At 40.9% G+C, this 24,554-nt stretch overlaps 2 protein-coding genes across 2 annotated transcripts in view; one reads left to right on the forward strand and one right to left on the reverse strand.

The window, feature by feature from the left end:
* LOC133977228 (uncharacterized) overlaps positions 1–16,273 on the forward strand; it is a 37,797-nt gene extending 21,524 nt beyond the window's left edge. The window contains exons 18-37 of the mRNA XM_062415313.1: positions 810–929; positions 1,629–1,745; positions 2,039–2,155; positions 2,292–2,408; positions 2,545–2,664; positions 3,741–3,952; positions 4,348–6,199; positions 6,860–7,033; positions 7,718–7,891; positions 9,064–9,240; positions 10,272–10,445; positions 10,696–10,836; positions 11,333–11,379; positions 12,105–12,241; positions 12,375–12,421; positions 12,952–13,169; positions 13,437–13,699; positions 14,119–14,235; positions 14,365–14,506; positions 14,986–16,273. Coding sequence (XP_062271297.1) covers positions 810–929; positions 1,629–1,745; positions 2,039–2,155; positions 2,292–2,408; positions 2,545–2,664; positions 3,741–3,952; positions 4,348–6,199; positions 6,860–7,033; positions 7,718–7,891; positions 9,064–9,240; positions 10,272–10,445; positions 10,696–10,836; positions 11,333–11,379; positions 12,105–12,241; positions 12,375–12,421; positions 12,952–13,169; positions 13,437–13,699; positions 14,119–14,235; positions 14,365–14,506; positions 14,986–15,302 — 4,783 coding nt within the window. The 3' untranslated portion in view covers positions 15,303–16,273. The remainder of the gene's footprint in view (positions 1–809; positions 930–1,628; positions 1,746–2,038; positions 2,156–2,291; positions 2,409–2,544; positions 2,665–3,740; positions 3,953–4,347; positions 6,200–6,859; positions 7,034–7,717; positions 7,892–9,063; positions 9,241–10,271; positions 10,446–10,695; positions 10,837–11,332; positions 11,380–12,104; positions 12,242–12,374; positions 12,422–12,951; positions 13,170–13,436; positions 13,700–14,118; positions 14,236–14,364; positions 14,507–14,985) is intronic.
* Positions 16,274–18,848: 2,575 nt separating this feature from the next.
* Positions 18,849–24,330, reverse strand: LOC133977227 (apoptosis regulator Bcl-2-like). The gene is made up of 4 exons (XM_062415312.1): positions 24,320–24,330; positions 23,886–24,114; positions 23,380–23,735; positions 18,849–19,716 (listed from the first exon to the last, which is right to left on the reverse strand). The coding sequence occupies exons 2-4, from the start codon at positions 24,058–24,060 to the stop codon at positions 19,588–19,590; spliced, it is 660 nt and encodes a 219-aa protein (XP_062271296.1). The 5' UTR covers positions 24,061–24,114; positions 24,320–24,330; the 3' UTR covers positions 18,849–19,587.
* Between the last annotated feature and the right edge of the window lie 224 nt (positions 24,331–24,554).

A 24,554-nucleotide genomic window follows, 5' to 3' on the forward strand; every position in this document is an offset into this window, starting at 1 on the left:
GTTTCTGAGAGCAGCGGACAGAGTTTATATTAATAGAAGTTATTGTTAATAGTTTACTGCGATGTTAAAGTAACTCATACACAGCTGTATGACTGCTCGTTTCTACAGGTTGTTTAAGTTAGTTTTAAAGATGTGAAAAAGGTTTCTATATTTATCCACAAGCTACAAGATAAGGACAATAAGATGCAGCTAAGAAATGAAGAACGTTTCCTTCTGTAACAAACAGCCAATATGAGTTTCTAGTAGAGCTGGTCAACACATAAAATCATATATCACCATATATTTGACCAAATACCTTGATGTCGATATTGCAAATTTATTGTATAAATAATCATCAGTAATGTGGATATAATGACAAAGTGGGTAAAAGGTAAATAATAAAACAGCTAGAACAGTCTGATAAGAAAATTACATCATTTTACTGTAATGCAGCATTTAAAAGCAGGAAAAGACTCTTATGCTGGATCACAATATTCTAAGACGTCCACTCTCATATCAAGATATAATATCAGGAAGCAGCGGTGTTGTCATCCTGTTTTGTGTTATTAATGTCACACGTTAAATGAATGCCTAATGCACTGTTATATGTACAATAAGCAGACTTCCGTTCTTCGTATTTTATGTTAGTTTAACAGGTGAGTATGTGAATGAATGTATAAAGTGGATCATTCACAGATCCTAATATAGCAGGTTACTGGGTTCTTTATGCTATAACTTGTATGTATGTGTGTATGAGTTTATTTCTGTTAGCTGTTACACTTGTACAGACTTGCTGAGCTCACAATCAGTGTTTCTGCTTCACCTCTCAGACAGACTGAAGTCCACAACATGGGTGATTGTGTGGAGGAAGAGGAGGACAGATCTGATATAGAATCTGGCTATCAGACTATGGACAGTGACCGAACCAAAGAAAACCCTCCAGACACCACGTAAGATATTTTATTACATTACATTCATGTGGTAGGCACTTGTTGTTCTAACAGACTTACATTTAAACTCTAGAAACTAGAGCTTGGAGGGTCATTCCTCTAAGAACCTGTTCAGGACTACGATACAGAGGCTTATAGTGTTTTTCCTTCTTGAAGTGACATCTCAGTGCTATCATTGGGTGTTGAGGTATCATTTGAAAAGGAAGTGTTTAAGCCTGCAGTGGAAGATTCACCGTGACTGTAGACCAGAGCAGCTCCTTGATACAGATCAAAGACCATAGAGTCTAAAAATTATATAAATGTGGCTGCCTGAGCTTGCAGCTACAATAGTCAATGCTTATAATCCTACTGGACATGTAGCATGTTTCAGAAGCATCCCAGAGTTTCTATGGTCTGCTCTGCTAAACAGATGTGTCCAGTCTATTTTTGACTGATGGCACATCAAATCAATCAATCAAATCAAAGTACTTTATTGTCATTGCTACAAGAACAACGAGACAACACAGCATCTCTAGAAAATAGGCAATACAAGTTAAGAAATGTGCAATACTACAATAAATAAATAGATAGATGGCACCATACAGGACTAAAATCAATAAAGGAGGAGGAAATTAGGATCCTAAGACCCAGTGAGAGACCCTTTGTCCTTTTGATCATTTTACAGGTTATATTTAAATAAAATGTGTTTGTTGTTTCCAGAGGTCAGCACCACAAGAAGAGAGCAGATTTACTATCCAGTTGTCCTTCTGTGAAGAGTGATTGGTCCAGAGAATCCCCTCCACACTTCAGTAATGAACCTGGACCCTCAGACTCAAAGTAAGAGACTGTTTCTCCTGCTTTTAACTACACGAGGAGGAAGCCAAAAACCTCTATTGTACCCGTCTGTATGATTGTTGTTAATCAAATAACAGGAATGTATTTATAAGCCAAATTAGTAATATAACAGTATGAGGTAAAACCAAAGGTAAGCTAGCAGGATCCTCTGCTACAAGCTTTATATTCTACAAACTATTGACAGTGACATTCTTTGTGAGTTCAGAGACCCTTTGTCCTTTTGATATGTTTACAGTTATTATATAATGTGAATAACATGTTTTTGTCTTTTCCAGAGGTCAGCACCACAAGAAGAGAGCAGATGGACTATCCAGTTGTCCTTCTGTGAAGAGTGATTGGTCTAAAGAATCCCCTCCACACTTCAGTAATGAACCTGGACCCTCAGACTCAAAGTAAGAAAACTGCTACAAGCTTTATATTCTACAAACTATTGACAGTGATATTCTTTGTGTGTTCAGAGACCCTTTGTCCTTTTGATATGTTTACAGTTATTATATAATGTGAATAACATGTTTTTGTCTTTTCCAGAGGTCAGCACCACAAGGAGAGAGCAGATGGACTATCCAGTTGTCCTTCTGTGAAGAGTGATTGGTCTAAAGAATCCCCTCCACACTTCAGTAATGAACCTGGACCCTCAGACTCAAAGTAAGAAAACTGCTACAAGCTTTATATTCTACAAACTATTGACAGTGATATTCTTTGTGTATTCAGAGACCCTTTGTCCTTTTGATATGTTTGCAGTTATTATATAATGTGAATAACATGTTTTTGCTGTTTTCAGAGGTCAGCACCACAAGGAGAGAGCAGATTCTTTACCACCCAGTTGTCTTTCTGTGAAGAGTGATGTCTCTAAAGAAGAGCCTCCATTCTTCAGTAATGAACCTGGACCCTCAGACTCAAAGTAAGAGACTGTTTCTACTGTAAACTGACCTGAACATCATTCAGTTATAAGGAAGAACTATTGGTGCAGATACTATTTAAAGGCTAACTACCATAGACTGTATATAAAAATAGATGTCACCCATTGGTTTGCATCTTTCTATTGGACCTTCCAAATAAGGAGTGCAGGATGTTGCCGTACCTGCTCTGGAGACATTCTCCACAACACCTGACCAAAACTAACATGAGCTTACTGAGAACACAGAGTGGTGCAGACTTGGGTGAACATTGGATAACTTAGCTGAATTATGCTAACAGGGCAGATATTATGAAGTAACATTAAACTTTGTGAAATATTGCGACAAAAGTCAGACTCAGCATGAGTCCTGGAGCCGAGGAGAGCAGCAGGTTAGCCAACTGTCAATCACATCTGTCAATCAGCACCCACATAGCAGTCATCAAAATTACTGTAAGTCTCCAAATCTTATTAACTCAGCAATAATTTCAAAAATGACGATGGTAAATGGTAAATGTTCTGTACTTATATAGCACCTTTCTAGTCTTTACGACCACTCAAAGCACTTTACACTACAACTCATTCACCCATTCACACACTGATGGCAGGGGCTACCACGCATGGTGCCAACCTGCACAAATGGGAATTTAACCATTCATACACCGTTGGCACAGCAACGGGAGCAATTTGGGGTTAAGTGTCTTGCCCAAGGACACATCGACATGTGGACTGGAGGAGCCGGGACTCGAACCACCTCCTGAGCCACAGCCGCCCCATGATGAGCACACTTGTTAGAGGACCTGAATTTAGAGATGGAGACCAGAATGACTTGTTGAAAATGATGATTGACTTTGTATTTCTTGAGAGTATGTGATGATTTTTGAATGGGAGTTAGTTGGAGTCAGCATCTAGTCCTACAGCAACTTAGTAGAAAGGTTCGCTGCTGCTCAGCAAAAAGTAACATACATATAGGTGGGAATGCACCCTTAGCTGCACCTTCCTTCCTACCATCATGATAATCTGCCACCTGAGGCTGAGGTTACCAGACTATAAATCCATGTCTGTCTTTATTATTTTTGAAGGACTCAGGAGCAGCCGTCCTGCTGTTCTTTGTGTCAGGACGTCCTGAAGGATCCAGTCTCTACCAGCTGTGGACACTGGTTCTGCAGACAGTGCATCACCTCATACTGGGACCATTCTGCTTCATCAGGAGACTCCTCCTGTCCCCAGTGTAGAAAAAGATCCAGAACCAGACCTGGACTACAGACAGACAGCCAAACCAGCACTGTACAAAGTAAGACTGAAGATCTGTCTGCTGTCTAAAAACAGGACATTTTATTACACCAACATTTTAGATTATTGTAAAGAAAACACCAAAAAGTCTTTTTTTCTTTCACAAACATTTGGTGTTGGTAATGTAAATGATCCTCAGAGTAAGATTCAGCTGCATTCAATACTTTTATATGCATGTAACGGTTACTTTTCATTGTAATTGCGGTCAGGAAACGTGATCACCCAAGATAGACTGTAGATAGGGAAAGTGGAGCTGCAGAATGACAGCAGAGCTCATTAAACAGAGCAGATTCAAAGTCTGACTGAACCCAAAGTCCAGTGGTTCCCCCCTTTTCAGTGGCTTTGTGGGTCCCCCAAACCTCTGTCTAAAGTGTTTTTTTACTTTTCTTTTCCCAGAAAGTGGTCTGCAGGAGCTTTTAGATGACCATAAGATTGTTCTGACAAGCAGTTGTCAACAAGTGGCTCAGGGAACTGATGAAGCAGGAAGTAAAACCTTCCTCATCAGCATCTTCACTGAGGTGTACATCACAGAGGGACAGAGTGAAGAGGTTAATACCCAACATGAGGTGTGGCAGCTTGAAACAGCTTCCAAGATGGAGACCCTCCATGACGCTCCAATCAAGTGTCAGGACATCTTTAAAGTCTTACCTGACCAACAGAAACACATCAGAGTGGTTCTGATGAACGGCGTCGCTGGCGTTGGAAAAACCTTCTCAGTGCTGAAGTTCACTCTGGACTGGGCACAGCGCTCCAACAACCAAGATATCAGTCTGCTGATTCTGTTCTCGTTCAGGGCGCTGAACTTGATCAAAGATGAGCAGTACAGTCTGCTCATGCTGATCCATGTTTTCTATCCAACATTACAGAAGCTCACAGCAGAGAAGCTCGCTGTCTGTAAAGTTCTGTTCATCTTTGACGGCCTGGATGAAAGCAGACTTTCACTTGATTTCAACAACAGTGAGGTCGTGCCTGATGTCACACAGAAGTCATCAGTCAGCGTGCTGTTGACAAACCTCATCAAGGGGAAGCTGCTTCCCTCGGCTCTCGTCTGGATAACTTCCAGACCTGCAGCAGCCAATCAGATCCCTCCTTCATGTGTGGACAGGGTAACAGAAGTACGAGGCTTCACTGACGCCCAGAAGGAGGAGTACTTCAGGAGGAGATTCAGTGATGAAGAGCAGTCCAGCAGAATCATCTCACACATCAAGACATCCAGGAGCCTCCACATCATGTGTCACATCCCAGTCTTCTGCTGGATCACTGTTACAGTTCTGGACCACATGTTGACTACAGACCAGAGAGGAGAGCTGCCCAAGACCCTGACTGACATGTACTCACACTTCCTGGTGGTTCAGACAAAGAGGAAGAAGAACAAGTATGATGAGGGACATGAGACGAGTCCACAGGAGCTGACGGAGGCTGACAGGAACCTTCTTCTGAAGCTGGGGAGGCTGGCGTTTGAACAGCTGGAGAAAGGAAACATCATGTTCTACCAAGAAGACCTGGAGCAGTGTGGTCTTGATGTCACAGAGGCCTCGGTGTTATCAGGAGTTTGTACACAGATCTTCAAAAGAGAGAGTGTGATCTTCCAGAAAACAGTCTACAGCTTTGTTCATCTGAGCGTTCAGGAGTTTCTGGCTGCAGTCTACATGTACCACTGTTACACCAGCAGGAAGACAGAGGTACTGGAGGACCTCCTGGGAAAAGAGTACAAACTCAAGGGATCAAAACCAAAGTCTCGCTTTGACAGGACTTATCTCAGAAACAAAGATACCCATGACCCATCTCTGGAAGACTTCCTGATGGGAGCCATGCAGAAATCTCTCAGAAGTAAAATTGGCCACCTGGACCTGTTTGTCCGCTTCCTTCATGGCCTCTCTCTGGAGTCCAACCAGAGTCTCTTAGGAGGCCTGCTGGGTCAGACAGACAACCGTCCAGAAACCATCCAGAGAGTCATCGACAACCTTAAGAAGATGAGCATGTACGACATCTCTCCTGACAGAAGCATCAACATCTTCCACTGTCTGATGGAGATGAACGACCGCTCAGTACATCAGGAGATCCAAGAGTTCCTGAAGTCAGAGAACAGACCAGAGAAGAAACTCTCTGATATCCACTGCTCAGCTCTGGCCTACATGCTGCAGATGTCAGAGGAGGTTCTGGATGAGTTGGACCTGGAGAAGTACAACACATCAGAGGAGGGACGACAGAGACTGATCCCAGCTGTGAGGAACTGCAGAAAGGCTGTGTAAGTCCTGATGTGATTAAAATTATAAATCAGTGTAGATTAGTAGTTTAGTTCTCCAAATATAAATAGTATAGAATTATTATTTAATAACACTGCTGTTGAAATAGTGTTTCACATATGTATTGAAAAAGAAATATGCCAGTAGTATTTAGTCTCAAATGTTGTTGAGGAGGTTCTGCAAGGTTCCATAATCTGACAGTTTGTATCACTATATTTGACAGCTTAAAATAATGTCTATTATTTTCCAAAGGAGATTACAAAAGTCTTACAAAATTGCTTTCATGCAATTACTGCTGTAATGTTTTATCTTAAGGGTTTGTGATTAAATAGTGAGCATAGGCAATGTTAAGGGATGCCACATCTTCATCTTAAGAACATGGACCCCAAAAACCTCTGCCCTAATTAAGGCAGATGTGGGATCAGATCACACAGACAGACTGCGCACAATATGGAAGCCTCAATGTAACTCCATTTTCTCTCCTTCATCTGCAAGATTAAAGCAAAACAAAAAGTCAGCAGGTATGAGAGACAGTGATGAGAATGATTGTTTTCGTATCAGACAGTGAGATACTGGACTGGACCACTGATGTGAAGAGAAGATGTTACTCAAAACAGAAAACTGTATTGTCATCAAATGTGTTGTTATGTGTGTCATGACAGACTGTCTCGCCGTGGACTCTCAGACATTCACTGCGAAGTTGTGGCTTCAGCTCTAAAATCCAACCCCTCCCATCTGGTAGAGCTGGATCTGAGTCAAAACCTCCTGCAGGATTCAGGAGTGAAGCCGCTGTCTGCTGGACTGGAGAGTTCACATTGTAGGCTGGAGACTCTGAGGTATGTACAGTTCAAACATTTTGTTCCTCAGACTGTGTGCTTCACCACATTCAATTTGAAGTAAAATAATAAATAGTGCAATACAAGTGCCAAGTCTCTGCTTTGAGTAGGTTTACAGCATATTGAGAATTGTGTCGGAGAAAAAGCCCTTTTAGCCCTTTTACCCCTTTTAACTCATAGTTCCCAAAATGAAGTGTTCAAAAGTTATTGTACCAATCATATTTCATGTTTTGTGTAAACAATTGTTAGTCACTGACTGCCTGAAGTCTTAAAGCCACAGACTAGGGCTGAACAAGTAATTACAATTCTATTGAAATTGAAATATGGACTCCAATGTTTATGCTTTAACCTCACAAGCTACCAAATACAGGAAGAAGAACGTTGCATAATAAACAGATTTTTGGTCCAACATGTCTAATTTGATATTGCTCCTCTAATTACAGTCTTGATTACGTTTGTCAGTGTTTAAATGGTATCTGAATGTTGTGGTGACATTAGGATGATGTCTGTAGAAGGCTGACATTATGATGATCCACAATAACACGATGACAAAGTCACTCTGCTCATTTTAGACAAAAGCTCATTGATGAGGACATAGTAATGTTGAACTACACATTTAAAACCTGAACACATCTGATTGGACAATTAATGGATTTTAATCTACATCATTTATTCTTTATTCAGATTGAGTCGATGCGGTTTGTCAGAGACCAGCTGTGCTGCTCTGGTATCAGCTCTGAAGTCCAACCCCTCCCATCTCAGAGAGCTGGATCTGAGCTACAACAAGCTGCAGGATTCAGGACTGAAGCTGCTGTCTAATTATGTGTCAAACCCACTCTGTGAACTGAAGACTCTGAGGTCAGTTTACATCATTTACTGTTCTGTAGATTTTATATATTTAATTAACAACTGAACCATTTCATGTACATAACTTGCAAGTAAATCTTTCCTTATTTCAATATTTTAATTATTCTTATTTTACAAAATGTAGCCTGTAGTTATACATTTTATAAAAGATAGAAAATATTCACTGTTGTTTGAGTGAATTTGTGTTTGTACAGTAATTTTGGTAAAGACATACATCTGTCAAGTCAAGGCAAATAAATGAATGTAGCCTAATATCAGAAATCTCAAATTTGCCACGAGGAGCTTTTCAGTCTTAACAGCATACAACATCATCTATCCTTAGACCCTTAAATAAGGGAAAGCTCCCCTCAAAAAAGACTGGCTCACATGAGAAAAAGTAACACAGAAGGTTAGATCAAAGCAATGATAATGCTTACAGTAATCTCATAATCAAGACAGATATTTTTTAATTAATAAGGCCTAATTAATTAATAGAGACTGAGACCAAACCAACAAAAGGGATAATGCTAACATCTATAAGTGCCTGAAACAATCAAATAATAAATAACTAATTGGAGTTTCAGAAACAATGATGATATTTAAGTTTAGATGTTAAAGGACATACAGAAACATTATTCCAGGAAAAGAGTGTCCGATAGGAAAAGGCCCTGCCACCTGCTCGCTGCTTTTAAAAGCTGTTGACATACAGGATCCCTGCATTTTAACATGGGAAAGCTCCAGATGGAATGTAAGTTTGAAGGAGATCAGATGGGTATAAATGAGCATTCCTGTTTTATACTGTAAGTAAGGATTTTATATGTAATCAGAAGCATCTTAAAGTCCTAACGAGGATAGAGACCCAATAAAGAGAGACTAGAATTGGTTTATTATGGTCCAATTCTCTTTCTTTAATTAAGCTCCTACCAGCATCTCAGTTTTATCTGAATTCTGAAGCAGAACATAATGTGGCACACATTTTCGCAGCAGCTGAGTAGGCCTCTAAATTGGTAATCTGAGTATGATCGTCAGCCTTTAGAGGCACATACAGCTGCCTGTCTTGTGCATGTAATTTGACTAAAAGATGAAATATAAAAAGAGAACAGCAGTGGACCAAGAACAGAGCTGAGGTACTCATAAAGATCCACAGTAATACATATAAATAGATGTATTTATTCTTTATTCAGATTAAGTGGGTGCAGTTTGTCAGAGATCAGCTGTGCGTCTCTGGTCCCAGCTCTGAAGTCCAACTCCTCCCATCTGAGAGAGCTGGATCTGAGTGAAAACAAAGAGCTGCAGGATTCAGGAGTGAAGCTGCTGTGTGGTTTTCTGGAGAATCCAGACTGTAAACTGGACAGTCTGGGGTGAGTTCAGTAACCACCTGATACTATTATTAATCTTATATATTACTGTTTGAAAGTTTGTGAACCCTTTTGAATTTTCTCTATTTCTACATAAATATGAACTCAAATGTGATATTTTTACACGTTCCGAAACTATAAAAGGAACCCAATGAAACAAATGAGACAAAAACATCAAATTTACTCATTTATTTATTGAGGAAAACTATACAATCTTACATATTTGTGTTAGGCAAAACTATGTGAACCCTTGTGTGAATCCCTTTAACAGCAATAACTTTTCAGGTAACTGTTGACTGTCCTCCTCACAGAACAGTCTCAACTTGGCTTCAGGTCTTTCTACAGTATTTCTGTAGGATTACGGTCAGGACTTCACATTAATATTAGATTATTTTCCTAAATAAATAAATGAATAAGTGTAAGGTTTTTGTCTCCTTGGTTTAATTGATGTCTCTTTGTGTAGTTTTATTGCATGGAATTCTGATCATGACTTTAGGTCATTTTTATGCAGAAATGGAGCCAAATCTAAAGGGTTTTCAAACTTTCAAGCAGCACTGTATGTTTAACAACTAAACCCTTTTATGTACATCCATAACATACATCTGTACAGTTAATTGTATTAGTTTTATTTTTTCATTTCCTACTGTAGAAAATGGTGTTTATAGTTATGAAAAATTTGATTGATTCCTAAAAAAAACTGTAGAAAATGTCCAGTTATTTGTTAAAGGGAATTATTTTTCATCATTTTGGTTAAGAGTCACATCTCAATACATAAAACCTCAAACTAATGCCTGTTTTAAATTCATTAAGTTTACTTGTCAAAAATGTTTTGTTTGTTTGTTTCCGTGAATAATGTTCATTGATGCTGATTATTCAAAACACACTCACACAGATGAATCAGTGTTAACATGAATACTGAATGTTGGTGTGACATTGAGCAGGGCATAGTAATGTTGAACTGCACATTTAAAACTCGATAACATCAAATTGGATCGTAAATGTATTTCTATTAACATCTTTTATTCTTTATTCAGATTAAAGGACTGCAGTTTGTCAAAGATCAGCTGTGATTATCTGGCCTCAGCTCTGAAGTCCAACTCCTCCCATCTCAGAGAGCTGGATCTGAGTGGAAACAAGCTGCGGGTATCAAGAATGAAGCCTCTGCAGGATCTTCTGGAGAGTCCAGACTGTAAACTGGAGGCTCTGAGGTCAGTGATGATTTGAACTTGGTCCTTGTTGATGAGTCCATTTATTTTTTGCAAAGATTATATTTTGGATGATACAGTTAGCATCCTATCAAAGATCTGGTATGTCCAGCTAGTATGAAAACTTTCTTACCTCAGTGTTGAAGTTGAACAGCTTGAACTGCATCAATTGCTTTATTTGTTTTCTATAAATGGAAATTTACCAGCAATAAGTGTCTCTGACTGAAATGTATCCTTGTGTATATGTGTATAGGCTCTCTGATTCTGACGGTTCACCTGTCACATTGACTGGAAACCAGAAGAACCAGAACAAACCTGAGTCTCCAGCACCTACCTGTGAGTCCAAACATCCTCCTCCAGACATCAGAGATGAAACTGGACCCTCACACATAAAGTAAGTTAGTAAGTAAGTAAGTAAGTAAAGTAAGTAAGACTGTTTCTACTGAAAACAGAAATGCAGCTCAGTAGTTCCCTTAATGTGAGCAAGAAGTTTTGCATATGTTAATCATAATTCAACTAAAAAGGAACTGTATCTTCCCTTAGAGGACATTTTCTGGGTTGAAGGGGATATATATTTGGCCAAAATTAGTTGTGTAAATTTTAGTATCGGTTAGCTGTGTTTATGCTTTGGGACACTTACATATTCTGCTACTCTTAAAATGGATGAAAGGAACTGAAGTGATTGGCCAATACTAAAGCTCCAGATCCAGATTACTCCCACTTCATGTAAATGAACTCATAGCTGAATTAGAAAGTCCTGATGATGATGAACAGCTTGATGGTTGTGTGGAATCAAAGAGTTATCTTTAGTGAAGAGATAGAGTCTGATTATTTGAACCCTCTTCATAAGACAGTCCAGATAACTGCTGTGTTTCTATTTATTCCTACAGGGAGGAGAACACACCAAACAGAGGTACACCTGATGGACATGAAGGAGGTGAGAGTTGAGACTGAGACCAGTTCAAAGTGTGAATGTGACAAAATACACATCTGAAGACAACTAGTGTAGATTGAGTCTGTGTCTTCCATGTTAAATGCATCATGGTGAATTTGCTCACTTTTTAAGATTCAAAGTGAAAACAGTCCTGAGTTAAAACAACACAGGAGGATGTGTTGGTGGGCATGTTGTTAAGGGGAGACATGAAAAGGAAGTCCAAACATGCTGCTCAGCGGTTTGTTACACTCAGACAGGATTTTACATCTCTGGAAAGTTATCATGTTGGAAACTATTTCAACTATCTTTCATCATGAGATACACCAGAGAAATACAGCATTAACGTTATAAAGGAATCCACCAGGAATGTGTGTTTGTATGTATGTGATTTGTCATCCCAGCTTCTTGCTAGATGACATCATGTATTGTAGCTAAAGTGGAGCTAGGTTCAGTGTTTTTGGGTCTGCATTGTGTTTTTTGAGCTGGTAGTGTTGGACTGCGCCTACTCAGATTAATAAGAAGGTTTGTGTTTTTTCATACAGAGCTCATGTCTGACGGCATGACCATCTGCAAGTGGACATTATTATTTCTAATAAAGGTTTTCCAGTAGAGAAAGTCTCCGGCCTTAAAATGGAGCTTTCATGTGTGTCTATGTTTCTTAGATCACTGGACCATAATGACGTCCAGAAGAGTTTAACATCTGCTGTTTGTCTTCTTCTCCACATCAGATGGCTCTCATCTCTCATCACATCCGTCCACATCCAACACAACCCTCAATGAGTCTGAGGACAGCAGAGACGATCCAGAGAGGATGAATCAGCAACCGGCGTGCAGAGAGAATCTGACTGGAACAACTCACTGGCAGGTATAGTCAATACAATAATGAAACAGTACAGAGTGCAGAGTAGGACCTGAAGCAGTGAGGATCCTGTCAGCTGTATGACTGAGAGTGAGCTGTTCAGTTTCTGTAACTAATGTTGTCTTTCTCTATATTTTAGGGCTTCAGACCCAACATGCTGACTGAGTCTGCAAACATTTCATACAGGTAACCAAATCATAAGATGAACAAGATTTCAACCTTCAACCTCATCAACTTCTTTCAGTGATGACACTTCACCTCCTTTCAGATAGTTCCACTCTGTTCAGTCATTTAACTCATTTTAGTTCAGATTCAACGGTCCTGTCATCTCCTTTCAGTGATTACTCTTCACTTTTAACACTTTTCATACTCTTCATATTCCTGCAGCTGCTGCTTCTCTCACATCTTGTCCAGCGGTTCAGTTTATTCTCCAGCTGTTGAAGCACTGCAGCAGTCACAGCATGTTATCTTTTCTTAGCTTTTATGCCTTTATTTGAGTCAGTGTAGAGAGACAGGAAACAAGGGAAGAGAGAAGGATATAACATGCAACAAAGGTCCTCTGGCTGGGAATCAAATCATGGACATTGTGTTTATATAGTATGAGCCTTAACCATTAGGACAGCAGAGCGCCCTGCAGCCAATAATCTGCAGCAAATTCATTCTGAAAAAAGCTGCATGAGTCTGTGTTGTGTGATCAGCTCCTCTGTGTCCTCCAGGTTCAGCTGTCCTGGTCCAGGTGTGTTCAGGTGTAATTCGACTGGACTCATGTTTGTTATGACTAAGGAGGCGGAGCTACAGTACAGGACTGTCCAATGGGATGAGAGAGTCCTACAATCAGCTGGTAAAACAGCTGCAGGGCCGCTGTTCAACATCCAGTCCGGTCCTGAAGGTGCTGTCAGTCAGCTCCACCTGCCACACTGTGAAACCATGGATGGTAAGATGATTATTCAGCTCTGTGAGTCACACGAGACAAACACTGAAGATGTATGTGTTCTTACAGTCTTACTGCAGTGACGATAAACATGTAAAGTTTGTCTTGTCATTTGGGGAACATGAATGTGTTTCACCGGCTTCTCACCCCACAACACTGACAGTTGAGTTGGATGATTCGTCCAAACTGTTTAATTCTTGATGAGAAATCCTAGAAATCAAATGAATGAGCACTAACATCATTGTTAGTAAAATAAATGTGTTTTCACAGCTCCGCTCCCTGAAGGTCTGCTGTCTGTCGTCCACATCGCTGATGATGGAATGAGCATTCTGAAGCCGCTGCACATTACAGACACTCATGTGGTTGTGAACGTCCCTCACCTCTCTGCCTTTGGCCTGGTCTGGGATCTGGTTACATTATGGAAAAAACCAAAACCAATCAGTGGCCAAGTTCTGCTGTTCCTCCGACCTCCACACACACAGCACCGAGTCCTGGATGTGTTTCTGCTGCAGGACAACATTCCTTTGACTGAGGTAAAACTATAAGTCACACAGTATGTGTTAAACATCAGTCTGATTCCAGCACAGGCTGAACAGTCAGCTGACTCCTCTGTTATCAAACCTTTGCTGTGGTAAGAAAGTGTGATCACCCAATCTGAACTGATGTCACTTATAATACCAGCAGGTAGAAACTTTTGTTGTTATATTTAACAACATTAAACTTTATGTGTATGTTCAACGTGGACCTGCTTCTACAGGATCTCTGGATGATAGAAAGGTTTCAGTGTTATTTGCTGCCACAGCAGAGATGGATTGTTTAATTTGACCTACAACTCATCGAGATTCATCTACAGATGTTCAGCATGTAAAATAATAGAATATGAATAGTACAGAGAAGTTATTGTCTATCTATCTGAGAATAAATACCATAATAAAATGTCCTGTCGCTGAAGGTTGCTGCCCAACAAGGAGAAGCAGAGAACATCAGGATCTCTTGTGACTGTGAGCTCAGCATTGGTCAAAGTTACAGTGTTCACTGTGAACCTGAAGCCTCCATCATCCAGCCGGAGGTGAGTCAGCGCTGATCCACTTCTAGTGGTTACTAATTGAATTGTTACGTGTACAATTTTGGAAAGTAACAGAGTACTAGATAAAGAACTTTTACTAGTATGAAGATGAGCTTTGTTTCTGGTTTTCAGCGTACATCATTTCGCACAAAATGTGGACCAAACTTCTTCCCAACATTTGAGGTTTTCATCACTACAAACCAAGAGCAAGTGACTTTGATGGTCCAAGACCAAGAGAGGAAAGAGGTGTGGAAACGTGTCATGAGTCTGACAGGTAAAGTTTAGACCTCAGTTACAATCCACACAACATTATAAATGTAATAATGAATCAAAGATGCACTTCTGGATTCATCATGCAGCCTTCAGAAAGCAGGAACACATTTCTTCTCTGAATCAAAACAAAGATGGCAGCCTGCTTACTTTTTATCATTGAATGGATTAAATGTATTTCTAATCTAGATGTTTAGAAGAGTGTTTGAAATACATTTTAGAAAAAAGAAACAATGGTTATTTCTGTGTCCATTCATGTGAGAAGCAGCAGTGTCGCTTACAGCGGTTAATCTGCTCTAACATGGAGGAAGAGCTACAGACTGGCTCCAGACCGTTTCCACCTCACAGCTTAAACAAGGATTTTTCTTTGACACATTTTTTGTAAAGAAGTTGTTTATGAATTGCCTGAACCCCCCCACCCCCCCGCCACATGGAGATTCTGTTCAAATGGCTTCAACAGTCTTCTCTCTGGTTAACTTCCAGGTCCAAGGGAAAATCTACAAAGGAGTCTCTCAGCAGGGGGCGTCATCCCAGCGGAGGAGAGGCTGCGATTGGTCCGGAGACCGTTTATCAGTGGAGTGACTGAAACTATTCTAGACCAGCTTCTGGATAAACTTCTTGAGTGTGAAGTTATGAGTTATGATGAAATGCAGTCAGCCAGAACAAAAACAGGAGCAAACAGAGCTCGAGACGTGATCGACTCGGTGCGGAGAAAAGGAAGTGAAGCCAGCTCCCATCTGATCGATGCGCTCTGTGAGGTGGATCCATACCTGTCCAGACGGCTCAACTTCATCTGCTGATGAACCTGTTCAACAGCGTCAGGATCGTTACTGTGAAGTTGTTGAAGGATGTTACTGTTACTTTTACTACTATTTATAAGTGGACTTTCACTCAGGTTTGGAAAAAGATCCATACAAACAATACTTGGACTACAGGAAGATGGATTTCAAGCTGAGAAGCCGTGTCTGCAAAAATGAACTAAAACAGATGCTGTTGCTGTTAAATGAGACCAAACATACTTTTCTGTGAGTGCAGCCACTGGTCTTAACCAAAAACTGTTGGTAAAAGTACAATCAGACCTTTTTCTAAATAAATGTAAAAGTCTTAACTGAACAGTTTCCTGTCGTTCTCCAACAGTGAGAACCATCGCTTCTCTAGAACTGTTGTAAGAAGGTACATCGTGTATTTACCTCACAGTTATTTGACATGTAGAGTTAACTTCTTACATCAGCTGTTCATCACTCCATTTACATTACACCAAAAAAAAGTCAAATCTCTCACCTCTTTGCTTCAGACGTGGCTCAGAGGAAGGGAAATTCCTATTTCTTTCACCTAAATATACATTTGTTTGACTGAATGTTTGCAGTATTTTGTCACATATGGACCTAATGTCCCAGTGGAGCCTCAAACCTCACACCAGCTTCAGTCTCGGTCAACATGGTTAATGTTGTTAAGATCACAGAAATCTTATCAACTATTGCCTAAAATGGATATCAGACAGTTTTTGGTTGGTGTGGATTAAAGAAATCAATTAGTCCATACAACTACAAAAATCACATAATGTTTGAGAAACAAGAGTTAATCCTTTCATGATACACAGCAGCTCAACCAGACTGACTGTATACATTACAATTGTTAGAGTTGGGTTTTTTATGTTACAATTAAACGGTTTTCCTCTATCTTACATGCATTTATTCATACGTTTGTACATATGGTTCTACATGACATGGTAAATTGGAAAAAGCTAAATAAAAATGTTTCTTTAAAAAAGGAGGGAGGAGCTTCTCTAAAGTCGGTTTTCATGTATTAAAGGTCAAAATCTGTTTGTTTACGGTTCATCTCTGAAGTTGGTTTAATGAAGTGCACAGAAACAAACAAACAGCATCAAACCATCATTGCTGGCTCTCCGTTACTGGACTGGGACCAATCAGACCAGCAGGAACCCGACATGAAGGAGACCAGAGTTCAGCTGCTGCTCTGAACAGCTGGGATATTAATTTACAGTTAAATCATTCTGGATTTCACCAAACTGAAGAAAGAGGAAGGAGCAGGTCAGAGTCACAGTGTTGTTCCCTGTTTCCACCACTAGATGGAGTCAGAACATTATTGGTGAGTTCAGGTTCCACACAGAGCCAATCAGAGTCAGTCTGACATCAGCAGCAGGATTTTAACCACTGACACACTTTCAATCTCATTTCATTTGTTCACTTTAAAAAACAACTTTATAACAAAACGCTGGTTTCTAAAATCTTTATCATTCAGTTTCATCATCACAACACCACAGTCATCATCATCATCATCATCATCAGTGATATCATCATATTGAACATTTCTGACTAGTGACTCCAAGTAAAATAAAACTATTTTAAATTGGTAGAATAATTAGAAAAATGCTGTAATGACATAAAAACTTTATACAAGTGTCATTTTTTATATTTGTATGTTTTACAGTCAGATTTACAACATAAAGTGCAGAAGAAATATTACAAATAAAGAGCTTATAAAAGCAACTCTGAACAAATCAGTGAAAGAATGAAGACATATTATCCTTGAAAAATACACAATATTTAACATTTACACAGTGATAGTAACATCAGAGTCTGTCATTACATGTTGGACACTTTATAGACGAACCCTGATTGATTGGAGGATGAATTGATGGACAATAGAAACAGCTGTTCTGTGCCGCCTTGGTTCAGAGCTCACCTATAACAGACTGTTGGGGATAATAAGGTTCCCGACTCACAGTGGACGAGGCTTGGTTCACCTGGAGGTCTCCCGCCTATCACAGAGCTCACAACCAATCACATCCAAATTCACACCTGCAATCAAATCTCCTCCACTGCAGGAACTTAACTGTAACTTAACCAGTATGCTTTGACTCTGGTGCTTCATGTCTGCGTGGATCTCAGACCGCTATGAGAACAAGTTCCTACAACTAAACTTGGTCTCTGCTCAGGAGGTGAAACTGAATCCAAACTCAGGTACTCTAGGGCTTTTTTTCTTTTGTGTTTGGTTGCTTGTCCAGTTTGGGCTGATTAATGCCTGGACCTTAGTGATTACTGTATATCAGTGGTCTCCAAGTCTGTTCCTGGAGAGCTTCTACTCTGCATGTTTTAGGTGTCTCCCTGCTCCAACACACCTGATTCTAATAATGAACCTGTTATCAAGCAGCTGCAGCTCCCCAAGGCCTGGATAACTAGTTAATAATTAAAATCAGGTGTTTGAGTGGGGAGACCCGACAACATGCAGGGTAAAAGCTGTTCTATATTCATCTACTTATTTTGGGATCTACCAACGTGTCACTCTCAATAATCTCCATATAATCATGTTTAAATGCCAATAAATAAAAACAATGAACAAAAAAAAGATTGGGCAATCAGATGTGATAATATTTGCGAGAATAATACAATTACTTAGTCATTTGTCAATATAATGTGTAAAGAGGCTGTGGGTGCTAAACGGCTTACCAATGCAAGCCAACACTGCATTAATGAAATAATTTAAAGTAATAAATCACGTATCATTCCATTAACAGGAGTCTAAATAGCAGCGTAGCACAGCAAAGATATTTTCTTCTTTTATATTTAAAAAAATGTTCAGTCTGTTCTGCAGAAGATTCTTCAAACACAAACAGCCTTCAGTTGCTGTCCTCACGTCGACGTTAAACACGTAGACGGCAGAAACACGAGGAAGAAGCTCACAGGTTGGTGAAGGTTCAGGTGAGGAGGAGCTCCAGGTTACAGGATGTGGACTTCCTGCAGTGGAAACCAGTGAAGCTGCAGGTGTTTGGACTGTGGGAGGAAACACACACACACACACACACACACACACACACACACACACTCAAACTGTGTGTACACAGAAAGAAGAATTTATAATGTAGAGAAACAGACGACAACTCATCACATACCAGCAGAAATCCAGAACTGGACGTGGAGACTTCAGTGTAAAGTTTCAATGAAACAAGTCTTCTGGGCTCTCAGATCGTTCTCTTGTGTTTCTGACAGTCACGGCTCAACGTGTGAAACAGACCTGCTGTTACCATCAGTCACCACCAGGCGCCGCCAGATCAACCTGAGCTGAAATCTGAAGGTTTAGAACTTCAAACATTATTTTTTCTGCATATTTTAACCACTGATCAGCAGAGAAAAGGGAAATGTCTCAACTCAAATCAAACTGAGTCAGATATTTTATCCACCTGCACAGATTCCAGTCTCACGCAGCAGAGATCATGACGTCATCTTTGTCATGGCTGGATCTACCACATGGGCCCTGAGCAGAAAGATGCCCTCCATGATGGAAGGAAAAAAAGTGCACTATTGTTGTCAGGCTCCACAGAAATATAACACAAGGCTTGACTCATTCATGTCGATAGTTATATGGAGTTACAAAGTTTCCACCCAACAGCAACTTTATTGGAAAGTAATTTTTTTGTTTATTTCCAGGAAAATACATTTCATGATTGACTGTTTTGTCATTTTGATAGCTGAGGAAGTGATGATTAGTTAGCACTGTGGAGAAAATGATCAGCTAGTGATGAGTAACTATGGTTTCAGTGCCTTGGGGCCCCTGGGAGTCCTAATCCAGCCTTGATCTTTGTTCTTTGTAAGATTTTCATCCTTTCAGAGCCTCAAAACCAGCTGAGCCTCTGGACGTCAGCTGTTTTTATTGGACAGATGTCCCAACATCTGTCTCTGAATCAGAAGCAACATCCGTCCCATCGGGAGCCAATCACACGCTAGAGTTGGCTAACGTCTCTCTTGTTGCTCCCATCAGTCTGTTTGTGTCAAGAAGAAGAAGAAGCAGTTGTCCACATTATGTTTTAAGTTTTAACCTTCTGGACTCTTAATCCACAGTTCACCTTTAAACTGAAAGGTCTGGTGATCGGGAGGAGGGTCAGAGTCCCCAGATCTGGTAGGGAGCCGAACTTGTGTGTAGACTGACTTTGTCTTTGAAGACAGAAGTCGGGTTTTCTTTTTCACTTCAGTACAGTCGGTTTGATCACAGCAGCATCCAGTGGACAGGAGAGGAACTGCAGCTGATCAGACCGGTTTGGGTTGGATCGGTCTGAACCAGGACGGTTTATTTCTGGGTGAAAAAGGCTCCCAGTGTGATCCCAGCTGCTCCCAGTACAGCCAGTCCAAACACCGTCCTCGGACACCAGAAACTGACCGGCGGTCTGGAATCACCGTACAACTCCACAAAGGCATCCTGGGAAATTAGATAGAGACAGATCAGCTTTTCTTTTCTTTATTTTTGAAGGTTTTTAAACATGTTTTTCTCTGTTGGTTTGACAGAATCAGGAATATTAGCAGATAGCTGTCACATGTTGTTCTGCTGCCTCCAAGTGGACAAAACAGTAATTACTCTGGTTTAAAGAGGACATATTCTGCTTGTTGTGGTTTTCTGTTATTTATAACAGAAAGTTAAACATGATCAAAGTTCAGAAGCTTTCTGCAAGTCAAAAGTCCGTCAACCTGCTCCGATGCTTCGGTTGTAAAGCCTTCATGATGACGTCAGCTAGTTTCCACATGTCCAATATGTAGTCTTGGTTGCTAAGGCGGTTGCTAAGGTGGTTGCTGAGGTGTTTTCTAAGAAGGTTGCTAAGGTGGTTACTAAGGTGTTTTCTAAGAAGGTTGCTAAGGTGTTTTCTAAGAAGGTTGCTAAGGTGTTTTCTAAGAAGGTTGCTAAGGTGTTTTCTAAGAAGGTTGCTAAGGTAAACATTTGGAGTAAAGAAGGAGAAAAAGAAGTGAAATCCTGCTACTATAGTTAGTTTATGTAGAAGCTTCATGAAGGAGTTTTTAACTGTATTATGAATAATAATGAGTATATAAACATTTAATAAATAATCATTTAGTTACCAGATAAGAAGATAAAGGACATTTAATGTGTTTTAATGTTTATCTTTCCCTATGAAGACATGTTTTATATTATTACAGCTGTGTTTCATCATATTGTCATTTCTAATCGTTTATAAAGCAGCAAACACGAACTGGTGACTGATATCTGCTGATGGCTCCATTATAATGTGCTGCTGTAAACCATTTAACAGATAAACATGTGTTTCTTCGTGTGTGTGTGTGTGTGTGTGTGTGTGTGTGTGTGTGTGTGTGTGTGTGTGTGTGTGTGTGTGTGTGTGTGTGTGTGTGTGTGTGTGTGTGTGTGTGTGTGTGTGTGTGTGTGTGTGTGTGTGTGTGTGTGTGTGTGTGTGTGTGTGTGTGTGTGTGTGTGTGTGTGTTGGACTGACCAGAAATGAGCACACTGTGTTACTGGCACACTGAGGAACACACACTTACTGTCAGTCATGTCACAAATGTGAACATCATTTCATCTTTCTCTCCGGACGGTAAACGCCAAGACAACGTTTCTAAAGATCAGCTGTTGGGTTAGTGAGGAGTTCTGCTCATGAACAATGTTTAAATGTGTTTCTCTCCAGTGATCTGTGTGAGTCTCAGATCACTAACTAACCCTGGAACCCACCAGGACCTGTTCACCCTCTTACCGAGGAACCACATAATGTTCCTTAAATCCCCCAAAATACTCAAACCTACACTGTCCTTCCTTACTGTGCTCTGTAGTACAGTTAGAGGTACTTATACTTTACTGTAGTACAGTTAGAGGTACTTGTACTTTACTGTAGTACAGTTAGAGGTACTAGTACTTTACTGTAGTACAGTTAGAGGTACTTGTACTTTACTGTAGTACAGTTAGAGGTACTTGTACTTTACTGTAGTACAGTTAGAGGTACTTGTACTTTACTGTAGTACAGTTAGAGGTACTTGTACTTTACCGTAGTACAGTTTGAGGTACTTGTACTTTACCGTAGTACACATTGAGGTACTTGTACTTTTACTTTAACTACATCACTCATAATACTGCAGTACTTATACTATGTGCAGTATTCCCCCCCCCCCCCCCCCCCCCCCCCAATCTCTCTCTATCTGTCGTCTCGATGGAAACTTTTCTTACTGAATTCTGAGAAAGCAGCTTCAGCTCACCGCTGCCTGTGTTCTTAGAGCTACACACACGTGTTTGTTTTGCTATCTTTGTGAGGACCGGCACTGACAGCCTGCTCTAACTCATCACCATAAACCACTGCTGTATAAATGCAGCTATATAACAGCCTGGGGGGGGGGGGGGGTCACTGTAAACACTGAAAGATGGAGGTCTCCCTCAAAGCTCACGTTAATACACACACATATAGACACACACACATATAGACACACACACACAGGCACACACACACACACACATATATAGACACACACACACATAGACACACACACAGACACACACACACATAGACACACACACACAGACACACACACACACACACACACATTAATGACATCATTCAGTGGAGCAGGTGTGTGTCAGTAACAGTAGTGTAGAGACATTTATCTCAGATTTACTCCTGAATGATTTAATAGAATAAATGTGATCTGAGCAGAGAGTGAAACCAGCGCTGATGGTTCAGGTTAATCTGAGTTCTACACAAACAGTCTATCAGCTGATCTGAAGCCGGAGACGGAAACTCAACCACACCGAATACCTGGAAAGATATTTCTAGGTAATAGCACATCTACACACACATAGACACACATATAGACACACACATATACACACACACACACACACACACACACACATATACACACACACATAGACACACATAGACACACACATATACACACACACATAGACACACATAGACACACACATATACACACACACATAGACACACCCACACACACACACACACACACATATAGACACACACACACACACACACACACACATATATAGACACACACACACACACACACACACACACACATATAGACACACACACACACACACACACACACACACACATCTTATCAGGCAGTGAACACTGAAGGAAACCACAGACAGGTTAAAATAGAAAGTAAAAGCTTCTGGTCTCAGCCAATCAGAACGCAGCGTGTCTTCATCATTAATGAGGTCATGTTTGATCTCTGGACTCCATGAAGATATTTTACTAATCACTTTGACATAAGAGCTGCAGCAGTGTTAGTGTTAGTGTTAGTGTTAGTGTTAGTGTGATGGAACATTTCCTCCATCTGTCAATCATCTGTTTCATTGATTTTAATTTCATCTCTAAAGATTCATGTTTCAGCCTGAAGACGCTGCTGTTTCACTTTCAGCAGCTTAAAAACAACATCTGTGTGTGTGTGTACCTGCTGACATATAACTGTCACACACACACACACACACACACACACACACACACACACACACACACACACACACACACACACACACACACACACACACAGAGCCTCTCTGCAGAGTTTTAGGGATTTTCTGCACTTTGCATATCATTTGCATTCAAACCAAAATACTCTGTCTGTAGTGTCGTATCTGATCTCCTGTAACACACACACACACACACACACACACACACACACACACACACACACCACACACACCACACACCACACACACACACACACACACACAGGTTGTTTATCAGCTTTCTTTCTTCTATTCGTTCCATCTGTTAAATGAAGGTTTTACAGTTTTCTGGTTTCATTATTAAATACCTCTCTTATTCATTATCATCATCGCTATTTAGTTTATTATATTTTTATTTTATTATATTATATATTATTTTTATTGTATATTATCTTTTATTATTTAACGTTTACTTTTGAATCATTTACTTAAACTAAAATCTATATTTTACATCCTGAATTTTTTGTCATTTACTCGTAAAGTAAAGTCTGATGATCGATTTAAGACCATTAAAGGGCCTCGACCCTCATGTTGAGAAACCGGCCTGAAGCTGATTCTATCTTTATATTTATAGGTGAAGAAAAAGTGTGGTCTTACCCATCCTCCGTTCTCTTTTATCCATCCCTGAAGAGGAGGTGAGTCCAGACTGTCTGCCATCCACCTGGCGATGTCATCCACCTGCCCCGCCCCCCCCGCAGCCCCCGCCCCCCCCTCCCTGTTCGCCACCTCTGCGCTCGTAGCGGCGCTGAGCTCCATCAGCGCTACGATGCGTCCCCAGTTCACTCCGTCTCTGAGCAGCTCGTCTCTGACCGCCGTCAGACGTCTCCTCGCTGAGCCGCCGTCCTGACGCAGCAGCGCCGCCACGTGGGCCGTCAGGTTGTCACGGTAACAGCGCTCCAGCTCGTCTCCGGCAGAGCGCAGCACGGCCTGCAGGCGGGGGGGCGGGGCAGGTGCTAATGACAGGAAACAGAAAAGATCAGGCTGTGATGTCATAATGCGACAGGAAACAATGACATCATCATATTAAGAAAAAAGTGGCATCTGACTCATGACATCATAGGGAGGAGCAGCTGTTGCCATGACAACACAGTTGTCTTCCTCACCTGGCTGGGACTCCTCCTCCTCTCCTCCTCGGTGCCACGCCCTCATGCCATCAAGTCTCCTGCGTCTGCGCTGAGTTCCTATTGGCTGCTGGGGGGGCTCCCAGGCCACGCCCCTCCGCTGCAGCTTGTAACGCAGGTAATCAAACACCACTTCCTGGCTGTCAGAGCCCGCCATCGCTGCACACCTGTCACCTCCACACCCACTGATCCTCCAATAGGAGCGCAGCGCCTGATGACATCAGCAGGTAAGCTGCAGCGTATTTCCTGCTGATCGATCTGATCGATCCATTGATCAGAAACCTCCAGGAAGAGAACAGCAGCTCTCCACAGAGAGGTTTGTCCATAATGTGATCAACATCAGATCAAACACAAACTTTAAACTCTAAAAATAAAAACATCAAAGTTTAAACGCTTATTTCCTGTTGCAGTCTCACCTGCACGTGAAGCTTCAGCTGATCAATAACTGACGCCATGATCGATAAGCAGCTCGCGCACTGAGCTCAAGCTGTTAGAGAAACTCATCAGAATGACGTAACAAACTCTGGAAATGAGCACGAGCCAGTACAGAGTGATCCTGATCGATACCTGATCAATAAGCAGCGCGTGGAGAGATACCTGATCAATAAGCAGCGCGTGGAGAGTCCCAGCTGCAGAGGCTCCAGCACGAGG

The sequence above is a fragment of the Scomber scombrus genome, unplaced genomic scaffold, assembly GCF_963691925.1.
Source record: "Scomber scombrus unplaced genomic scaffold, fScoSco1.1 SCAFFOLD_213, whole genome shotgun sequence".
Classification (NCBI taxonomy): domain Eukaryota; kingdom Metazoa; phylum Chordata; class Actinopteri; order Scombriformes; family Scombridae; genus Scomber; species Scomber scombrus.

What these genes read in the sequence shown, in the direction of transcription:
- LOC133977227 (XM_062415312.1), bottom strand. Translation starts at nt 24,060, where the DNA reads ATGGCGGGCTCTGACAGCCAGGAAGTGGTGTTTGATTACCTGCGTTAC. An exon ending in GGAGGAGGAGTCCCAGCCAG is followed by an intron (nt 23,736 to 23,885) that starts GTGAGGAAGACA and finishes TCCTGTCATTAG; the next exon opens with CACCTGCCCCGCCCCCCCGC. An exon ending in TAAAAGAGAACGGAGGATGG is followed by an intron (nt 19,717 to 23,379) that starts GTAAGACCACAC and finishes CTAATTTCCCAG; the next exon opens with GATGCCTTTGTGGAGTTGTA.